The sequence below is a fragment of the Neovison vison genome, chromosome 9 (assembly GCF_020171115.1).
Source record: "Neovison vison isolate M4711 chromosome 9, ASM_NN_V1, whole genome shotgun sequence".
Lineage (NCBI taxonomy): Eukaryota > Metazoa > Chordata > Mammalia > Carnivora > Mustelidae > Neogale > Neogale vison.
Window position 1 is genome coordinate 1,451,574 of NC_058099.1, and position 17,233 is coordinate 1,468,806.

Consider the following 17,233-nt stretch of genomic DNA (forward strand, 5'->3'; position numbering starts at 1 on the left):
GGCCCTGCCTCACACAGTGTAAAGCCCAACCAACCAGATCCAGGTCGCAAAGCAAACAAAAACCGAACAAAACATTCGCAAAACCCAGGGTTCCGACGTCTGTCTCCTCAGTGTCCTTCGTTGTCGTGAAGACTTGTTTCACGATGACCTCAAATATACATCGTTTTCTTGCTATTATAAAATATCTTCCTTATTATTCACAGACATACAATGGAGCTTTGGATGAAATAATTACAAACTGTTCTCTTCCCTTAAAAAACAAACATGTCAAACCAAAAACAAAACAAGAACAAAACCTCTTCGACAACAGTAAACACGAAAGGGGCTGGCTGGCTCCCCCCACCCCGACCCCAGGCTCATGGCTGGGCCGGCCGAGCCCAGGGCTGTGCGCAAAGTGCTGGGTGCACCCTGATGATGGGGGCTGGGGCCTCCTCTCTCCGAGACCGGCTCTTTGCTTCCCTCCCCCTGGCCTTCTGCCCCCGGACGCGATCTGTTCACCTGCAGGCGGCCTTCTCTCTTGCCCTTGCTGCTAACTGTCCCCCCACTGCTCCCCACCTCCTCCGCATTCTGGGACATGGGGCCCGGGAGCCGCGCCTGGAGGCCACAAGGCTGACTTCAAAGAAAGCCCAGGAGGGCAGAGTGGCAGCAGCTCCCACCACAGCAGGAGCTAGCCCTCCCCACGCCCGGCCCTGCCCACACAGGGCAGGGCAGCCCACCAAGGGACAGGGGACGCGTGCAGCCAGGTTTCTCCCGCGGCTGTGGCACGGAGCCCGCAGGGAGACAGCGTCCCTAGGTCTCATGCAACATCCAGGTGGAGGTAAAGGATCTGGACAAAACAGCCAGAGCTCAGAGGCCAGGAGGAGTCAGGAGGGGGAGTTCAGGGGAAGGCCTCCCCCAAGAGCCCTTATTTCGAGCTGACCATAGGCCCAGTTCGTGGGCTGCCGGAGGAAGACTTGCCAAGGGCTAGAACTAACATCCTGTGCAAAAGCTGGGGAGACCCTCAGGAACCACAATGCAGGACACAGAAGACCCAGAAGGGCCGCCTGCCGGGGGGCACTGGGGGGCCTCCTCTTGGAGGGGAATGTGAGCAGCAGGGCCCAAGTGAGGGGAAAACTCCCATTTTCTTCTCACCCGTATCAGGATTTACAAAAGGTGTATCCACCTGGCAGCAGGACAGGACAGACACACTCCTAAGATTCAGGGCAAAGAACAGTACCGTTGACTGAGAGCAGGGGTGGCAACTTCGTCGTTCACTAAGGCTCCCTCAGGAGAGGGGGACCTGCCCTGGGTACTCTCTGCACACCCCGAGTGCAGAGTGCCAGGAGGGGGTCAAGGGGCCCGCACAGTCCCCCCTAGCAATGCTCTCTTCTCCTACGCCCGAGCACGGCTGGGGCTGAGCTGGGGCCGGGCAGGGGCTGTAGCAAACGGCTTGGCTCTGGTCCCTTCTGACTCTCTAGGCCCAAAGCTTCCCCCCGGGAGCAGCAGGAAGGAGGCAGGCTGAGCGTCACAGCTGAGCAGGAGGGGAGGGGGAAGGTCCCTTCTGCCGTCCCAGGCCTCCCTGGGATGGCATCTACTGTTCAAACCTAGGCTCCCGAATGCCGTCTCAACAGGACAGGGCCAAGAAGAGCTCTGGCCTCAGCTGTCATCCAGAGCCCGGCTCAGAATGCCGCTGGTGCTCCCTCTCCTTAGCGCTCTGGTGGTGGCAGCCACGGCAGGGCTGGCCCGACTCGCCTCTATGTACAAGTAGCGTACCCAGGACAGGCCCCTGATGGCAGGTGGACAGCAGGCCGGTTCCCATTTAGGATTTTGAACACCCTCCCCATCCCTACGGACTGTTGAGGACTGGAAGGTTGGCGGGCATGTCCCCTCTGCGTCACGGGGCTAGAGACAGACTTCAGAGCTGGACTCTCATAAGAAAACCCACGAGTCCTATCCATGCCGTTGCCGTCACTGGACGCCCTCCTCCTCTACGTACGTCGAAGGAAACCAGCCAATCTGAAAAAGATGGCAAGATCACATGAGAGTGTGCGTGCGCCGGGGGTGTTGGGAGAGGGCCGGCAGGGGCTCGTGGAAATGGGGGAACCTGCAAAGGGCTGGCGTTCTAAGCCGAGAAGCCGGGTGGAGCTGCGGCCCAGGGGTAGGGGTGACCCCAAATGCACCAGCCCTGAGCAGTTTAAGGTGACCAGAAAGAAATTCAGTCCTCCCTGGAGGAAAGTTACATCATCCCAAGTCTCAGTGGTGTTTTCTACACAAGCTCATCATTCAGTCAGGACGGAGTGACAGGAACTAAGAGAAAACACAGTTGACAGCAACGAGCCCACCGGCCGTTCTGGGATAGGAGTCATCAGTCAGAAAACGTAAGTAGCTGTGGCACCCATGTTCCAGACAGCCCAGGATAAAGCATAAAAACATACCAGAGAACTGAAACCAGAAACCACAGAGAAACAGAAATCCTAAAGTGGAAAATAGGACTGAAATTTGGAACCCAATAGGGTTTAGTAACAGATTAGACAGAGAGGAAGAGAGTATCGGTGAACTGGAAGATGGGCCGGTGGAAAGCAGCTAGACGGGAAATAAGGGAATGGGTGGAAAACACGTCAAAGAAGGTCAATAACATCTGGGCTAGATGAAAGGATGTGACACCCATGGGAATACAGCCCTGAAGGAGAAAAGGGAAAACAGAGCAGGTACACGGTTGAAAGAAACGTCCAGAACTGATGAAGGACATCAAGCCAGAGAGTTAAAGATCTCAACAAATGTCAACAAATGTCAGAGTGAATACAGAGTGAATACAGAGAAAACAACACCCAGGCACATTATAGTAAAACTGATAAATACCAGACCTTTTTTTTTTTTTTTTAACATGTAACCCCCCACTGGGGAGTAATAGCAAAATTTCCTGCAGAAAAGCAATACTGAGAAGTTGGCTGGCTCTTGGGGCACCTGGGTGGTTCAGTCCATTAAGCATCAAACTCTTAATTTTGCCTCAGGTCATGATCTCAGGGTCATGGGATCGAGCCCCGAGTCGGGCTCTGTGCTAGGCGTGGAGCCTGCTTGAAAGTCAGTCTCTCTCTCTCTCTCTCCTGCTCTCCCTCTGTCCCTCCCTGCCCTTAAAAAAAAAAGTTGGCTGGCTCTTTACAGAAATGATGGAACCAGGGACAATGGAATGATATTACCAAATTGTTAAAAGAAAATGCTTGCTAGCCTCAAATTTATCCCCTAAAGAGTACTATTTGAAAATGAGCTCGACATGATTCCTCATGAAAAGGAAGCAGGTCCCCCTGGAGAGATGACCGACCCCCCGGGGGATGACCAAGAGAAGGGAAGGCTGTTCCCTTACAGTCGGATGCCACCTAAAAAGTGTTAAAGAAACAATGGCTGGAAAAATCAACCATGATACGAACAACTAATGAGACAAAATTCACCAATGAATGATAAGAATAAAACTCATAGGTGAAAGTTAGATGTGGAACAGGATATTTAATAGTTTCTAAGTATTACCCTGGAAGTTACTAATTAATTACAATAACTTCACAGTGGAGGAACTCGGCAGATTATCACCTTAACCAAATGATCAAAATTAATGTCACAATAATAGGACAAACTGACGTCATATGCCTCTGGGTAAGACACTACAGTACTGAAAAGGATAGAACATATGTACTGTGTTCCTACAGGAAATACATAATAACCTAATCACAAAGAAATATCAAACCTAAATGGAGGAAAAGTCTACACAAATGACTGGCCTGTACTCTTCAAAAACGTCAAAGTCATGTAAGACCAAAAAAGGCTGAGGATTGTTGTAGAACAAAGAGAGTTGAGGGCCACATTCATTTAGGGTGGACGTGACACAGTTGGGACACTTGCTGACATCTGAATATGGACTGTGGATTAGATAATCATATTCTGTCAAAGGGAAATGTCTTTGATCATAGGACAATGAAGTATTTAGGGGCTGTGGGGAAAGGGTAGGACTTCTGCAATTTACTATTGAACGCTTAAGAGAAAGGTAAGCAGAGAGGGAGGGAAAACACAAATGATAAAGCAAATGTGTGAACCACTCTTAATTGCTAAATCTGGGCATGTGGAGCTCTTTGTGCTACAGCAGCTTCTCTTTAGGCTTGAAATTGTGTCAACATACGTTACAAACATTTTATAATGAGAACATAAAAAGAAGAAAATGAAATAAAGAGGTGTTCAGCTCCAACAAAAACTAAGAATTTATTAGTAGCAGATTCACACTCAAAAAACAACAACAACAACATACCTACAAGAGGGAATTTCAGGCAGCAGGAACATGGTTTTGGAAGGAAATACAAGAAAGCAGGAAGGAATGGGGGAGCCCTGGGGAAGGTAAATATGTAGTAACTTTAAGCAAACACTAACTGCTTAAAACAAAAATAATGTCTCACGGGGCTGAGAAATACGAAGAATTAAGATACATGGCAACAGCTGCACGGAAGTTGGGAGGAACACAAGTACGGCCAAAAGTTGTACAGTCTCTGTGTCATCTGGGAAGGAGTAAATGTACTAATTTAAAATGGCTCTTAGAAGTCAGAGTGCACACTCTAATCCCAAGAGTAACTACCTAAATAATAGGAAAAGAATGTGTGACTCACAGACCCGCCAAGGGGCCAGGAAGTAGAACAGCAAACAAATCAAAACAAAAAACTGACTAATTCATAAATAGGCAAGAAAAGAGGAGAAAGAAGAAATGGATGTGACAAATAGAAAATAAACAGAAAGATGACGGCTTTAACTCTCAGCAGCTCAGTAATTACATTAAGTATAAACGGGCTACATGCCCATTAAAAGGCAGAGACCGCAAGATCAGACTAGCTCTCAAATTCTGTTTTAAGGTAACATTTTATCTTACATCTACCTTAAACATAAGAATACAAAAAAGCTGGAAGTAATACAAGAGACACTGAGGTCTGCCACACACAGCACTAACTTCCCCCACAAAAGTCGGCTTGTTCTAATAGCATAGTAGCCTTTAAAGCCAGAAGAACTGCCACAGCCAAAAAGAAACACTTCAAAACAGGGTCAAAGCAACAGGACTATCTACACCAGCAGTTCTGAGTCACCTGGGAAACTGGAAACCAAGGGCCACTTTGACAGCCAGTGGTTCAGCCCTTCAGGTCAGCTGCCTAAGACTCGATGGCCTCACACTGCTGAAGGGCTATGGGGTGGAAGATGGATCTGACCCCAGGCCTCCAAAGGGCAGCCAACATGCTAGGAGGAGGTGGATGGGATGCCGTCACCCGGCAGCAGAATGGTGGGCAATGGGGCCAAGGCAGGTGGACCTTCCACAGCCCAGCGTGCCTGCCTGCGGGCAGCGCGGCCCCAGGGATAGCTGCACATTCCCAACTCTGCCCCACGTGGGGCTCCAGTGCCCAGCTGGATGAGTACTGACAGAGCCAGGTCGAAGCCAGGGCATCCAGACAGGGCTCAGCAATAGGGAGCCATGGCGTGTTGCAGGGTCACAGGGTGGACAGGGAACAGAGAGTCATCAGGAAGAGCAGGGCAGGTGGGAACACGGTGTGCCCCTCCCATCTCTCCAGGGTGCAAGCGAGGCCAGTGAGGACTCCTGGGCCCCGCTCGCATCCCGCGGTCTCTCGGCTGCGCTGGGGGCTCGGTAGGCACGAGTGAGCACTGCCTGGGACGCGCTCCCCTGCCGTGGCCACAGAAGACCCCGGGGCGGGACAGAGCACAGATACGGTGTCAGATGGGTCTGGGTCCAGCTCCGACGGGGACAGCCCAGTCTGCGGCTCAGAGGCTGTGGGCACGGTGCTGGGGCAGGAACGCGGGGACGCCCGCCTGCCCGAACCTGGCCCAGGCTGCGCCAGGCCCCTGTGCCCCACTCACCCGTCCGTTGGCCTCGCCTTTCCACCAGCCCTGGTCCCCGCCGATGCGGCTGTAGATCTTCACCACATCGCCCTCCCGCAGCGAGAGCTCCCGCATGTCCCGGGCAGCAAAGTTGTACCTGGCCACGGCCGTGCCGATGACACGGGGTGTGAACACTGTTGGGGGAGATGGGCAGGGTCACACAGCGGGCGGCGGGGCCAAGCCTGGACCCCTGGTGCCTGACCCTCTGCCCACAAAAAGGTTCTCATGGCACAGACTGCTTTCCATTTCCACCCAGACCGACAGGCAACGGCCTCTTGGAGCCTCCCGTGACGGCACCCGGGGCAGGCGCCGGCCACAGTGGGGGCCGTCGCAGCCAAGTGCGATCACGGGATCGGAGCAGAGGCTCGTGTTCTGACCACGACCACTCTCGCAGGGCCTCCCCCTGCATGCCTGCTGCACTGGTGTCACCCGGCCAGCGGTCAGCCGAGTGACCGCTGCCCAGCTCCCAGCCTGCGCTCTGATGGAGCCCCTGACGCCAGACCCCAGGGTCCCGGGGCCCGACTTCAGGATCCCCAAACCAAACTGGACACTCGCTAGGCCAGCTCAGTGGGGAACCCAGGAGTCCTGAGAGCAGGGGACGACGTCTGTGACGGAAGGGACACACACAGCGGCTGGGGAGAGGCTCTGACTCGGGCAGCGGAGGGCCGTCGGGGCAGACTGGGACCCCGTCCCCCTACCTCCAGGGCCCGCCCAGTGAAGCCCGCCCCATGTGCGCCCGCCTTCACCCCGAAGGTGGCCGCCCAGCTACTTGCCACCACCAGAGGCAGAGCTCTCACAAGTGAGGAGGGGCCGCGGCTGCCAAGCTGGGGCGTGGCCGTGGGGTGCGCAGCCTGAGAGGCGATGGCAGCGAGGGGGGCCCCGCCTGACCGTGTCCGGCCCTGCCCCCGTGGCCAGCCCTTCCCTTCCCTGGCCCCGGCCCCTGGGCCCCGCCCCGGGCCGGCTGCGGGCAGCTGCGGGCGTGGGCTGCGGCCGGCAGGCGGCGGGCCGGGCCCCCCCACGCCCCGAGCACCAGCGGTACCTGACCAGAAAGGAGCGGAGGAGCCCTGAGAAGCAAAGCTGAGGCCCTGAGGACTGAGAAAAGAAAAGTTGTAGGAGGCGCAGGAAGCTGCAAAGAGGCGAGAAAGGACGTGAGAGCCGGGCGGGAGCAGGCAGGGCGCGGGGCGGGGGCGGCCGGCGGGGGGCAGCCCGACAGCCTTGGAGCAGCCCCTCCCTCCGCCTCTCTGGGCCTGTTCCCTGCAGAATCGGGATCTCCTCCCGGCGGGTGGGCGGCCTCCAGGGTCTCAGACACCCCTCATCCAAGGAGCCCGCCCAGCGCACACCGGTGCTTGCGGGAGGTCCACGGTTCCTCTCCCGCCCTGCTCTGCCCCACCGCTGGGGCCGGGGGCTGGTGCGACGGACAGTCACGGGCTGGACGTCCAACACTCTAGGCTCGCCCTGCCTCTAGCTCCAGGTGGGTCTGGAGCGAGGTGTTCTCCTGTCCTGGGCGGTGAGCCTGGCCCGCGGACCGAGGCACCAGCTCCGGCTCCCTCACGGGGAGGGCCTCGGGGGGCTGGGGTGCAGAGGGAGGGACCGAAGGACAGGTGGGACCTGCCTCGCTCTCTGCCTGTGTTGACTCTGCACATGGGTGCCAAGCCCCGGAGCCCGGAGCGGCCGCCAAGAGCCCACACTCCCCACCCGTCCTGGGGACCAACCGGGACACCCCGGCTCAGGAGGGTCCCTGTGACGGGCTGGGGGGCCTGAGCCACTGCTCCCGGGGTGGGGACTGGACAGGGGCTCCTGGCGTCAGTCCCCCAGACAGCGTTCCTCAAGCTCAGGGATGGAGTGAAAGCCAGGGCCGTGGGAAAAGGGCGGACCGGTCGCGTCCGGGTGAGCGCGGGCGTACCAGGAGGTGCGGGCATTACCTGGGGACCGGCTGGAGGCCCTGGAGGCCGCGCGCTCCTTGGACTTATAGGGGTACTTGAGCGTGGTGTCCAGCTGCTTGAAGCTCTCCTTGAGCGAGTGGCACTGGTAGTACTCCACCAGCTCCTGCGGGACACACGTGCTCACTGCTGCTGCCACCGCCTCCAGGAAGTCCTCCCAGTCCTCCGGGAAGTCCTAGCCTCCCTCTCCTGCCTCAGTTTCACTTGGTACTCGTCCTCTCTGCCCAGCACCCAGCCAGGTCTGTATCTTAAAGACCACCGAGCCAATGTTTCTCTCCAGATGCCGCTCAAGGAAAGTCAGGGGTGATGGCCAGGACCAGGACTCAGAGGCTCGGTGCTGCTCTCTGATGGAGACGCCTGAAACCCCACGCGTCCGACAGCAGGGAAGGGTTCCCAGAAAGAACAGCAGGTGCAGGTGACCGAAGGCCGTGTGGCTACCAGCCCAGGGAGGAGAGGGCTGTGCCAATGGCAAAGTCTATCGCCTTGAAAAGCAGGCTGACAGCTCAGTATAGCCAACGGTTTTGTTAGAAAGCCTGGCAAAAACCACACGTAAGCTACTCTTCAAGGTCGGGAGGACTCACCCTGGAAGGTTCACACTGGGTTTTAGGGGGTGGGAGACCGTGGAAACGTTTTACTTTGTGCTTTTCTGCGGCCACGGCGGGCCATCTAAGGGCTCAGGGGCTCAAGTCGGATCCTCTCGGTCCGCGGGATACTCGCAATTTAGAAAACGCACAATAGGTCTCACTTTAAAATCAGGTTAAGGTGGCCTGTGCCTGCCTTCTGGCTGGGGAAGGGGGGGTGGGGGAGCAGGCTGGGCCCTCCCCTCACTGTGCACCCCAGGGAAGCCAGGAGTCCCGACGCGGGGGCCGTCCCGAGGCCCGAAACTGTCCCAAGGAGCCTCCAGACGCATTTCCCTGGTCTTCCCCAGCGACGCAGAACCCCTCGGGCCCTGGTGCTCCGTGAGTGCAGCCTTCTGGGAGCGCAGTGCAGGAAGCCGCTCCTCCTTGCTCCGGTGTGGAGGCACCCGGGCCCTCCCCTCACCCCGAGGACCAGGCCATGGGAGCCACAGGACCACATACCAAGAGGTTTTCAAACTTCTTCGCTTCCGTGATGTGGACCCAGCTGTCCTTCTCCACAACCTTGATGTGCTTCACCTCGTCGTGGAACCTGGTAAAGGGTCCGGGCCGCCGAGTCACCACTCGGGCCAAGCGCCCGCCCGCCAGGGCTGCCCCCGCCATCCTCACCTCCTGGGCTGGCGTCCTCCATCCAAATGTGACCTTCAGAAAAGCCTCCTCATGCCCCTCCTCCCCTAATACTACTCTAGCCCTCGCCGCGGCTACCGAAGCCAGACAGACATCGCCAGAGAAGGAAACACCCCAGCACCCACTGAGACTCTAGACACGGAAGTCCTCAGTAAGCCCCGGCGAACTGAGTCTCTGCCCTGTGCACGCCTACATAAACCCAGTATTAAGAAGGAGTCTAGGGGCGCCTGGGTGGCTCAGTGGGTTGAGCCTCTGCCTTCGGCTCAGGTCATGATCTCAGGGTCCTGGGATCGAGCCCCGCATCGGGCTCTCCGCTCAGCGAGGAGCCTGCTTCCCTCTCTCTCTCTCTGCCTGCCTCTCTGCCTACTTGCGATCTCTCTCTGTCAAATACATAAATAAAATATTAAAAAAAAAAATCTACCATAATGATTTAAAAAAAAAAAAAAGGAGTCTACACCGCACCCAGTGGGCCACTCCGCGAGGCTGGTTTAACAACTGGAAATCCACTAATGGAACCAACAACCGGCAAATATTCCCACGCCGGCTGGCCAGCAGCCCCTCCTGGGGGGGTACTGGCTGACCACCCAGTTTCTCCGGGACTTCAAGTCAGCCGGGCCAGGGGGTGCTCACCCCACCCCCAGCTCCTGGACGGCTCTCCGCCCCACAAGGCAGCCCTGCAGGCCAGGCTCCCAGCAGGTGCCGCACGAACTATCAGGTGAGGGACGTCTCTGCCACTTCCCGGCTGGGTGCCAGCCTGCTGCCCGCACCACGGACCGGCCCCACAGCCCGCACTCCACTCCAGCCCCTAAGCTCTCAGGACATCCCTGCCCCACTCCGGCACTGCACTTGGCTGGGCAACCTAGAGAGCCGCGGCACCAGGCCCACCGAGGCTTCGGGCAGGTCACATGTGTCCCGGGCCTGCGACCCTGTGCAGACCCACGGGCACACTTTCACCTCCAAAGTGTCCTGCTTCGGGCAACGAAGTCCACGGCCACCGCAAGCCCATGGGGGCATGGGCTCGTGGTCCAGAGTGGCCCCGGGGAAGGGGTCTCCCTGCCCCCCCGGCCACCGCGTACTTGATGCTGATGGCGAAGCGCTCCGCCTCGGCCGGCCGCTCCCTGATCAGGTAGGTCCCGCTGGCGTGCGACTTGAGCAGGTTGTCCGTCTGCTGCCTCTCCATGTTGCCCGCAAACCTAGCAGGGGGACGAGGCCGGGTGTCAACGGGGCGCCTCCTGGAGGACGCCCAGGCCTCTGCGACACGCTGACCTGCACCGGGAGCCATGGGGGGAGGAGGAAGCTGAGCCCCTGGAGGGGGGCGCACACGGCGTGATACCATCCTGGGGAGGAATGAGGTCCCCGGCCTCAGCCCGGCCCTGGGGGGTTTTCTACAGAACCCGATGTGCCAGCGAATCTGGAAAAGCTGGTCCTAACGACACACATGGGTGTGGGGCTCTGACTTCGCTGCTACACGCGGGGGTCCCCGCTCTTCTCCGTCACCGGGTTTCGGGCAGACTGACGGACGGGCAGCCCAGCCCAGACACAGTCAGGCGAGCGCCACCGTCCCCTCCCAAACAAACCCCTCCACGGGCACCACCGCCAGGCCGACTGGGGACTCGGTGCACTACATGCAGCTGGGCTGGAACCCGCACTGGGAGACGAACTTGTCTGTCAGTCCCTCCCATGCATGTCACAGGCCAGTCCTGTCCCTCGACCCCAGACGGGAGTGCGGGACGCACGGCACCAGGGGGATGGAACTGCGGCATGTTGGGCTTGGAGGGGGCGGCCAGGCGCAGGGGTGGAGGAGGCCCGGACCCCGAGGGTGCGGCTGTCACACCCCTGGGCATGGGGTGAGCCCCCAGATGGAAACCCCGAGGCCAGACACCCCCGGGGAAGGGGTTAACCACATCTGAGCTGCCCGTGGCTCCGCGGCCATGCAGGGCACGGAGCACAGGGAGTCATGACCACCTAGGCCGGTCCCTCGTCCAAGACAGTGTGGGGGACAGGCAGGCCGAGCCGTAAAAACCGGCCCCCCGAGGTGACCCGTTCTGTGACTCACTCCCAGAACGCTGCCTGTCAGGCTCTCGTTAACCAACCGCCCAGGTTCCCATCGAGCTGCCCCTCGCAGACGTGCGTGATTTCACGTTTGGCCCCACTTTCCTGTATTTTCTATGATGAAGCTCACATAAAAAATAAAGGGGGGGCTTCACTCTCCCACGATAACCCGATGATCTGTTTTCCGATGGGGAAAACCTGCCTCCCCGGGGCCCCGGTCATAGGGCCAGCCAAGGCTCAGCCCTCCCCAGACACAAGCGTCGGGCAGCTGGGGCCCCCACTCCGCCTGCTCGCAGGCTCACGGGACCACTGTGACCCCCCACTCACCAGGGGTAGGCGCTATAGTCGATGTCGCGGGATGGCGGCCGGCTGATGGGCGGCTGCGGGAGACAACATTCAGGTTAACGTCCCCCGGGGGGGCTGCCCCGAGTGGGGCCGGGGCGGGCACGTCCTGATCGAGAACCTGACCCTCGGGCCCAGCATGGGCTGCCGTGGTGTCTGTGGACTTAGCCCCAGAGCCCTGGCGACCCCGGGGGGTTTGATGGACTCTGCAGCGACCAAAGGCTAGGGCACGGGTCCCCGCAGAGACGGGAGCACGATCTACAGCGACAGGTCTGTGCCACAGACGGGTTCACGGCCCCGGGGCCCGGTGTCCTCTTGTGGGCAGCAGCCTGTCCTCCAGGGGGCGGGCCACACACTGGCCCAGCAGCCTTGAGACCCCACACCGTGCCCTCACCAGCCAGAGCCCCCAACCCTGGCCTCCCCTCACTGTGCCACAGGCCAGGCAAGGCCTCGTGGACTGCCTGGCCCCTCCCACCCCATGCACCATGTGGGGAAACTGAGACCCAGGGCAGGGATGGGACCTGCTCTATGGTCCAGTCCCCTTGACACGGGCAGACGGGGCCAGAGGCTGGCGGGGCCTAGAGGGTGTACCAGGGCTCCCGTGGTGTCCCCTACCCCCTCCTGCTCCCTCTGGAGAAATTTCCCTCTGGCACTTTTAAATGCCCTTTTTAGAGGGCGGCGGGGTGACTCCATGATTCGCGACTGACGGCTTGACGCCTTTTGTAACAGGAAGATTCACTCCACGCTACTCAGACGAAAGGCCTTTTTTCCAAACATGCTTAAGCCTAACTCTGAATCCTAATGTCTGGGGGCGCTCTCCCCTGTAAGTTTCCCCTTTCTGTAAGGCCCAAAGACTGAGTCCCTAAAATTTGAAGAAAGGCAACATTTTTGGTCTTCTGTCCATTACAACGGCTGCAGAAATGCCCAATTTTGTGTTTCTAAAACCATGAAAAATGCAGCACCCAACTAGCTAGCCCTTCAGGCTGACGGCAGCCCCTGCCCCTCGGCCCCCCCAGTTCCCAGCTCTGGGGCCAGCTCACGACGGCCACCTGGCAAGGAAGTGCTGAACAAGCCCAGACGGCCCTGGGGGACCCCTCGGTCTCCCGGCCACGTGCTGCAGAAGCTTCTGTGGGGAAGTGCTCACCCTTCCGTCCACGGGGCAGGGCTTCACGGATGAGCTAGGAAAGTAGCCCGACTTCCTGGTTTGCACCAGCCGACCCTGGAAGGAGACAGACGATGGGGCCAGGCCAGGCCAGCGGGAGCGCGTGGGGCGGCCCAGCCGTGCGGCTCAGCTCGCTCTAAGGACGGGGGGATGGCAGGTCCTAAGACGCGCACGTGCTGGCAGCACCCCTGCTGCGGCCTCAGCTGCCCTCCTGACCGCCGGGCCGAAGGCTGGGGGCGTCCCCACTTCTCAGAGGAGAACACTGAGGCCCAGGGAAGTCCTTGAGAGACACTCGGAGCTGGGGCTAGAGCCCCGCCCCCGCTGCCCTCCAGGCCTCGCAGGGACAGCTTCTCAAACGGAAGGGGTGCGCCCACTGGGGCGGGGGGCGGGTAGAGGCCGGGGAGGGTCTGCAGGGGCGGGGCTCGGCCTCTGCTCCCCCCACCCCTCCCCATGCCCTCCCGGCAGCTCCACTTCGGCCTCCCCTGTGCACGCCGGCAAAACCTCTCTGCAAGGCCACCCAGGACTGAAGGCTCTGGGGACGCGTGAGCCGGGCCACGGGGGTCAGCGTGGGACACTTAGGACCGCAGACCGTCCTCCCTCCTGCGCCTTCTGAGCACCCGGTCACACGACGGCTTGAGCACAGCAAACTCATCAGGAAGCGGGTAGTGACAAAGGACGGTCACGAAGCAAGTGACCGCACTCACGGCCACGGCAACACCAACAAATATTCACTCTAAGCAGGTCTCCGTCCCCCGGGTCGGCCAGGCTGGACCGAGCGCCCCGAGCTCCCGTGGCACCACAGGGACCCCGTGGGTCTCGGGGGCCAGGGAGGTGGCACAGGAGGGCTCCGCCTCTGAGGGCCTGTTCACAGAACAGGGTCGTGGCTCCGAGCTGTCACCAACCCGGACACGACCTGTGTCCACGGCTGTCTCGGCTCCCCCCACGCGGCACCTCCTGGGGGGAAGGCGGTGGGTCTCGGTCCTGGGGTCTCCCCCCGCCCCACCCCGGAGCCGGCGTGAGGCCTGACCACCCCGTCGCCGCAGGAGACCCACGGCAGGGGACGCTGCGCTCCCCCCGTGAGAGCGGACACCCCGAGGAACACAGGGCTGGGGACCCCCGGACTCCTGCCCGGGAGGGAGCGCAGGTCTTGCCGACAGCCCGCCTCCCTCCCCCCGCGCGTGGTCCCCTCCCCAGCCCCGCCCTGGGGCCCCGGACCCACCTCCCACCACTGAGACTCAGGGTCGCCTCTCAGCAGCTCGATCACGTCGCCCGTCTGGAGGGTCAGCACCGGCTTCCCCGGGGGGGCCGGGTTGCCGTGGTAATTCTGCACGGCCACCATCTTGGGACCTGCGGGCACAGGGCGGCGTGGGGCCCGCGTTCGGTGACTCAGTCCTGGTGGCAGCTGGCCCACCACTGACCTCGGCCCCGGAGGGCTCCTGGGTGAGGGACCCTGCGTTCTTCCCGGGAGACTCCAGGTCCCCTTGGTAACTGTCGCAAGGAACCCGTGGGACTAACGGGTTCGGGGCCTGTTACGGTGGCGGCCACTTACTTCAGGTGGCACTTGCCGTGCTTCCCCAGCCCCCATCCCAATCTGTGCCTGAGTCGGTGTGTGGAGCAGGACACGGGGCGCCCCTGAAGGCAGAGACGGGGGGCCAGAGTGAGCGAGGCCCAGGGGCTGGCTAAGGCCACCTACAGCTGGCTGGGGTGGCTCCGGGGCTGAAATGGGGGTCCTGGCTGGGCGCTTCTGGCCCGAGCCCTGCTCTGACCCTGCCGGCCGCATGTGGGCCCGTCTGCAGGCCGGTCCCGACACGGGCGTCCCCCGGCCACAGTGTGTCTCTGTGGCTCTGGTTTTGCTTCCTGACATTCGGGCCATGGGGCCCGGCTTAGGCTGCGGCTCGGTCCGTGATGCCTTCCACCCTCGACAGCCAGAAGCCACGCTCCAGGCACATGGTGCATAGCAGGGGGCACGAGGATGACGGGCAAAGGGACAGCAGCGGCTTCTCTGCGGCCCACCCTGCGGGGGGGGGGCTCTGACTGAGGCCCCCCCCTCCCAGAAGGACCCTGACCCTCTCCATGCTGGGCAGTCATCAGACACTACGACGGCCCCCGGGGACATGGCTGCAGAGAGAGCACGCTCCCTGGGAGCCTGGAGCCCAGAAGGCCGGGTGAGGCTGGGAGGTCACAGTGGCCCAGGAGTGACCATGGACCTGGACGGCAGCTGAGAGGGGCCGAGTCCCACAGACTCACCAGGTCCTGCTCCGGAGGCGTCCTGTGAGGATAAGGACAGACCACAGTGATCAGGGAGGGCTGCCCCGGCACTGACACCCCCTGTCCGCCCCCTGCCCCCACCCCCCGAGAGAGAAAGGTCGTGGCAGGAACAGGGGGAGGAGAGGGACCCATCGCAGACTCCCACGGGCAGCTGTGACACGGCCTCACTCTGGGACAGCCCCTCCCCCATTCTTACCTCCACCCTCCACCCTGGTGCCCCTCCATTGTCCTAGGACATGTACCCATTACCATGAACTCCCACCTCCTCCAAGAAGGCTGCCCTGATAGCCAGCCCTGGGAGGTGTCCATGCTCTGAGCCTGGGGCTTGTCCTCTGTCTGGGACACGTCCTGCTGCCTGCACGCAATGCTAGCTCCTCCCTCCTCCCCGAGGGCATGTTCGTACCACACGCAGCCTCCGCAAACACCCCGTAAGTGCTGGTTACTTTGACTGAACCCAGTGGGGACGTCTGCCCTACGTCAGCCCTCAGAGGGCTCTCGGCCCCATCAGGGTGGGGGCTGGTGGGTGGACGGCTGTCACAGAGCTGGGTACCCACAAGCCCGGGGCAAGCGAACAGGTGGGCAGCCGGGCCAAGGTGACGCGGTCAGGGCCTCCTGTGACACGGGGACCCACTTCTACTGAGGGCCGTGAAGGAAACCGAAGGCCCCAGGCGAGCACCAGAGGCCCGCGTGCCAGCAAGGGCGGCCGCGGGCCCGGAGAGATCAGGAACAAGAGTGTCTCTGGCTCGGGGACGCAGGGCTGCGCGGGGTCAGAGTGGCGGGAAGGGAGCCGTGCGGAGGACTCACCAGGTCTGCAGGGGAACCTGAAAAGGAAGCATGTGAGGCGTCACCACCAAGGCCCCGAGCTGGGGGGCCCCACCCACAGGCGCCCGGCCGGCGACCAGGAGCGTCTCTCCGTTCCGCCGGCACGTTCGGAGCGCGGGCTGTCAGGGCTCCCGGGGAACACAGACGGGCAAGCGGGCTTCCTGCCTGGGCCGACTCCGCTCGGGTGGTGGCAGGTGCCGAGAGGCGTCAGGACGCACACCACCCGTCTGCCTGCTTCCAGACACGGATGTCCCAAAGGTTCTTCCTGCCTGCCTTGGGGTGCCCCCGGGGAAGAGGCAGCCGCTTGGCCCAGCCATCCACGAGCGGGGCCGCCACTGCACCACCGGACAAAGCAAGGACCCCAATGGCTAACGCGCGTGGCTCACGTGACCATAACGCCATGCGACACGGTGGCAGACGGCTTTTGACAGACGGTTTCGGACAGTCCCTACGGCCCCGTGGGCACTGGGCGGGGAGGGCAGCGCGGTCACCGGGGCCCACAAGGAGGGCAGCAGCTAGGTTCCCGGGGAGAGGCTGTCTGGGGGGGCAGCGCCGTTCTGGGACAGCCCGGCTCTGGCGGCAACGGTGAAAGCCGACTTGCTGTGGGTCACAGGCACGGCCCGGAGCCCGAGCCGAGCACGGACGGAGAGAGTGCTGGACTAGCACGGAACTTTCCAGAATAAAACCAGGTGCCCACCGTTGTCTTTTAATGACGTGGGAGAATGCCCATGAAAACTTCAGCTTAAAAAAGATACGAAATTGCCCGTAAGCGTAGGCGACGAAAAACACGCGAGCGTGAGAACAGACTGGGTGGGGGAGGGGCGCGCCGGAGAACGGCGGTCCCGCTGGTGGGGGGGTGCGTGGACGATCGGCTCCTTCGCCCTTCTCTGTGTGTCCCCAACTTTCTGTGGGAAATGAGTATTTTTAATCATCAGGAGACTAAAAACCCAAAAGGTTCATTCCGCAACAGAAAACTTGAAATGTATCACAACGCCACATTTGGTTATTTTCTTAGAAGTTTGGGGGTGCTATTTATTTTCTCCTTTATTCAATTTCTTCTCTTTTTGTCCCCAAATTTTCAATAAGTAATTATGTTACCTTTAGGATCAGGGGAAAAAAGCCAAAAAGAAACGGTCCCGTCGCCCGTGTGAGGGACCGCGGCCACCAGAGGGCAGTATCGACGGGCAAAGCTGAAAAGCCGCATTTGTGCCCGCGGGCTCTGGCCGGAATTTCCAGCCCAGAGGAGGTCCCTGGTGTGGAGGGGGCTGCATCAGTCAGGCCAGCGGCCGCAGAGAGGGGTCTGCCTGACCTGTCGGACCCCCCTCCCAGTCGGGGCGCCGGGCCAGAGGTCACAGTAAATGGAGAAGGGACAAAATCGTCTCTTCTGCGGGTGGTGTGTGGGGACGAGCGGGCCGGACGGTCGTCCATCTGCCTGCAGGCAGCTGACCCTGTCTCCGAGGGCAGCTTCCCCGAGCATGGACACAGGGCAATGG

The 17,233-nt window shown here is 60.6% G+C and overlaps 1 protein-coding gene across 2 annotated transcripts in view; it reads right to left on the bottom strand.

The window, feature by feature from the left end:
* Positions 1-434: 434 nt before the first annotated feature.
* VAV2 (vav guanine nucleotide exchange factor 2) overlaps positions 435-17,233 on the bottom strand; it is a 144,914-nt gene continuing 128,115 nt past the window's right edge. The window contains exons 18-28 of one of the 2 annotated variants that reach the window (XM_044264512.1): positions 15,723-15,739; positions 14,898-14,919; positions 13,870-13,997; positions 12,633-12,707; positions 11,474-11,526; positions 10,171-10,287; positions 8,912-8,999; positions 7,815-7,938; positions 6,932-7,018; positions 5,872-6,026; positions 435-1,995 (exon numbers count right to left, since the gene is read on the bottom strand). In XM_044264512.1, coding sequence (XP_044120447.1) covers positions 1,948-1,995; positions 5,872-6,026; positions 6,932-7,018; positions 7,815-7,938; positions 8,912-8,999; positions 10,171-10,287; positions 11,474-11,526; positions 12,633-12,707; positions 13,870-13,997; positions 14,898-14,919; positions 15,723-15,739 — 914 coding nt within the window. In that variant the 3' untranslated portion in view covers positions 435-1,947. The remainder of the gene's footprint in view (positions 1,996-5,871; positions 6,027-6,931; positions 7,019-7,814; positions 7,939-8,911; positions 9,000-10,170; positions 10,288-11,473; positions 11,527-12,632; positions 12,708-13,869; positions 13,998-14,897; positions 14,920-15,722; positions 15,740-17,233) is intronic. The other variant, XM_044264511.1, reaches the window with a different exon arrangement.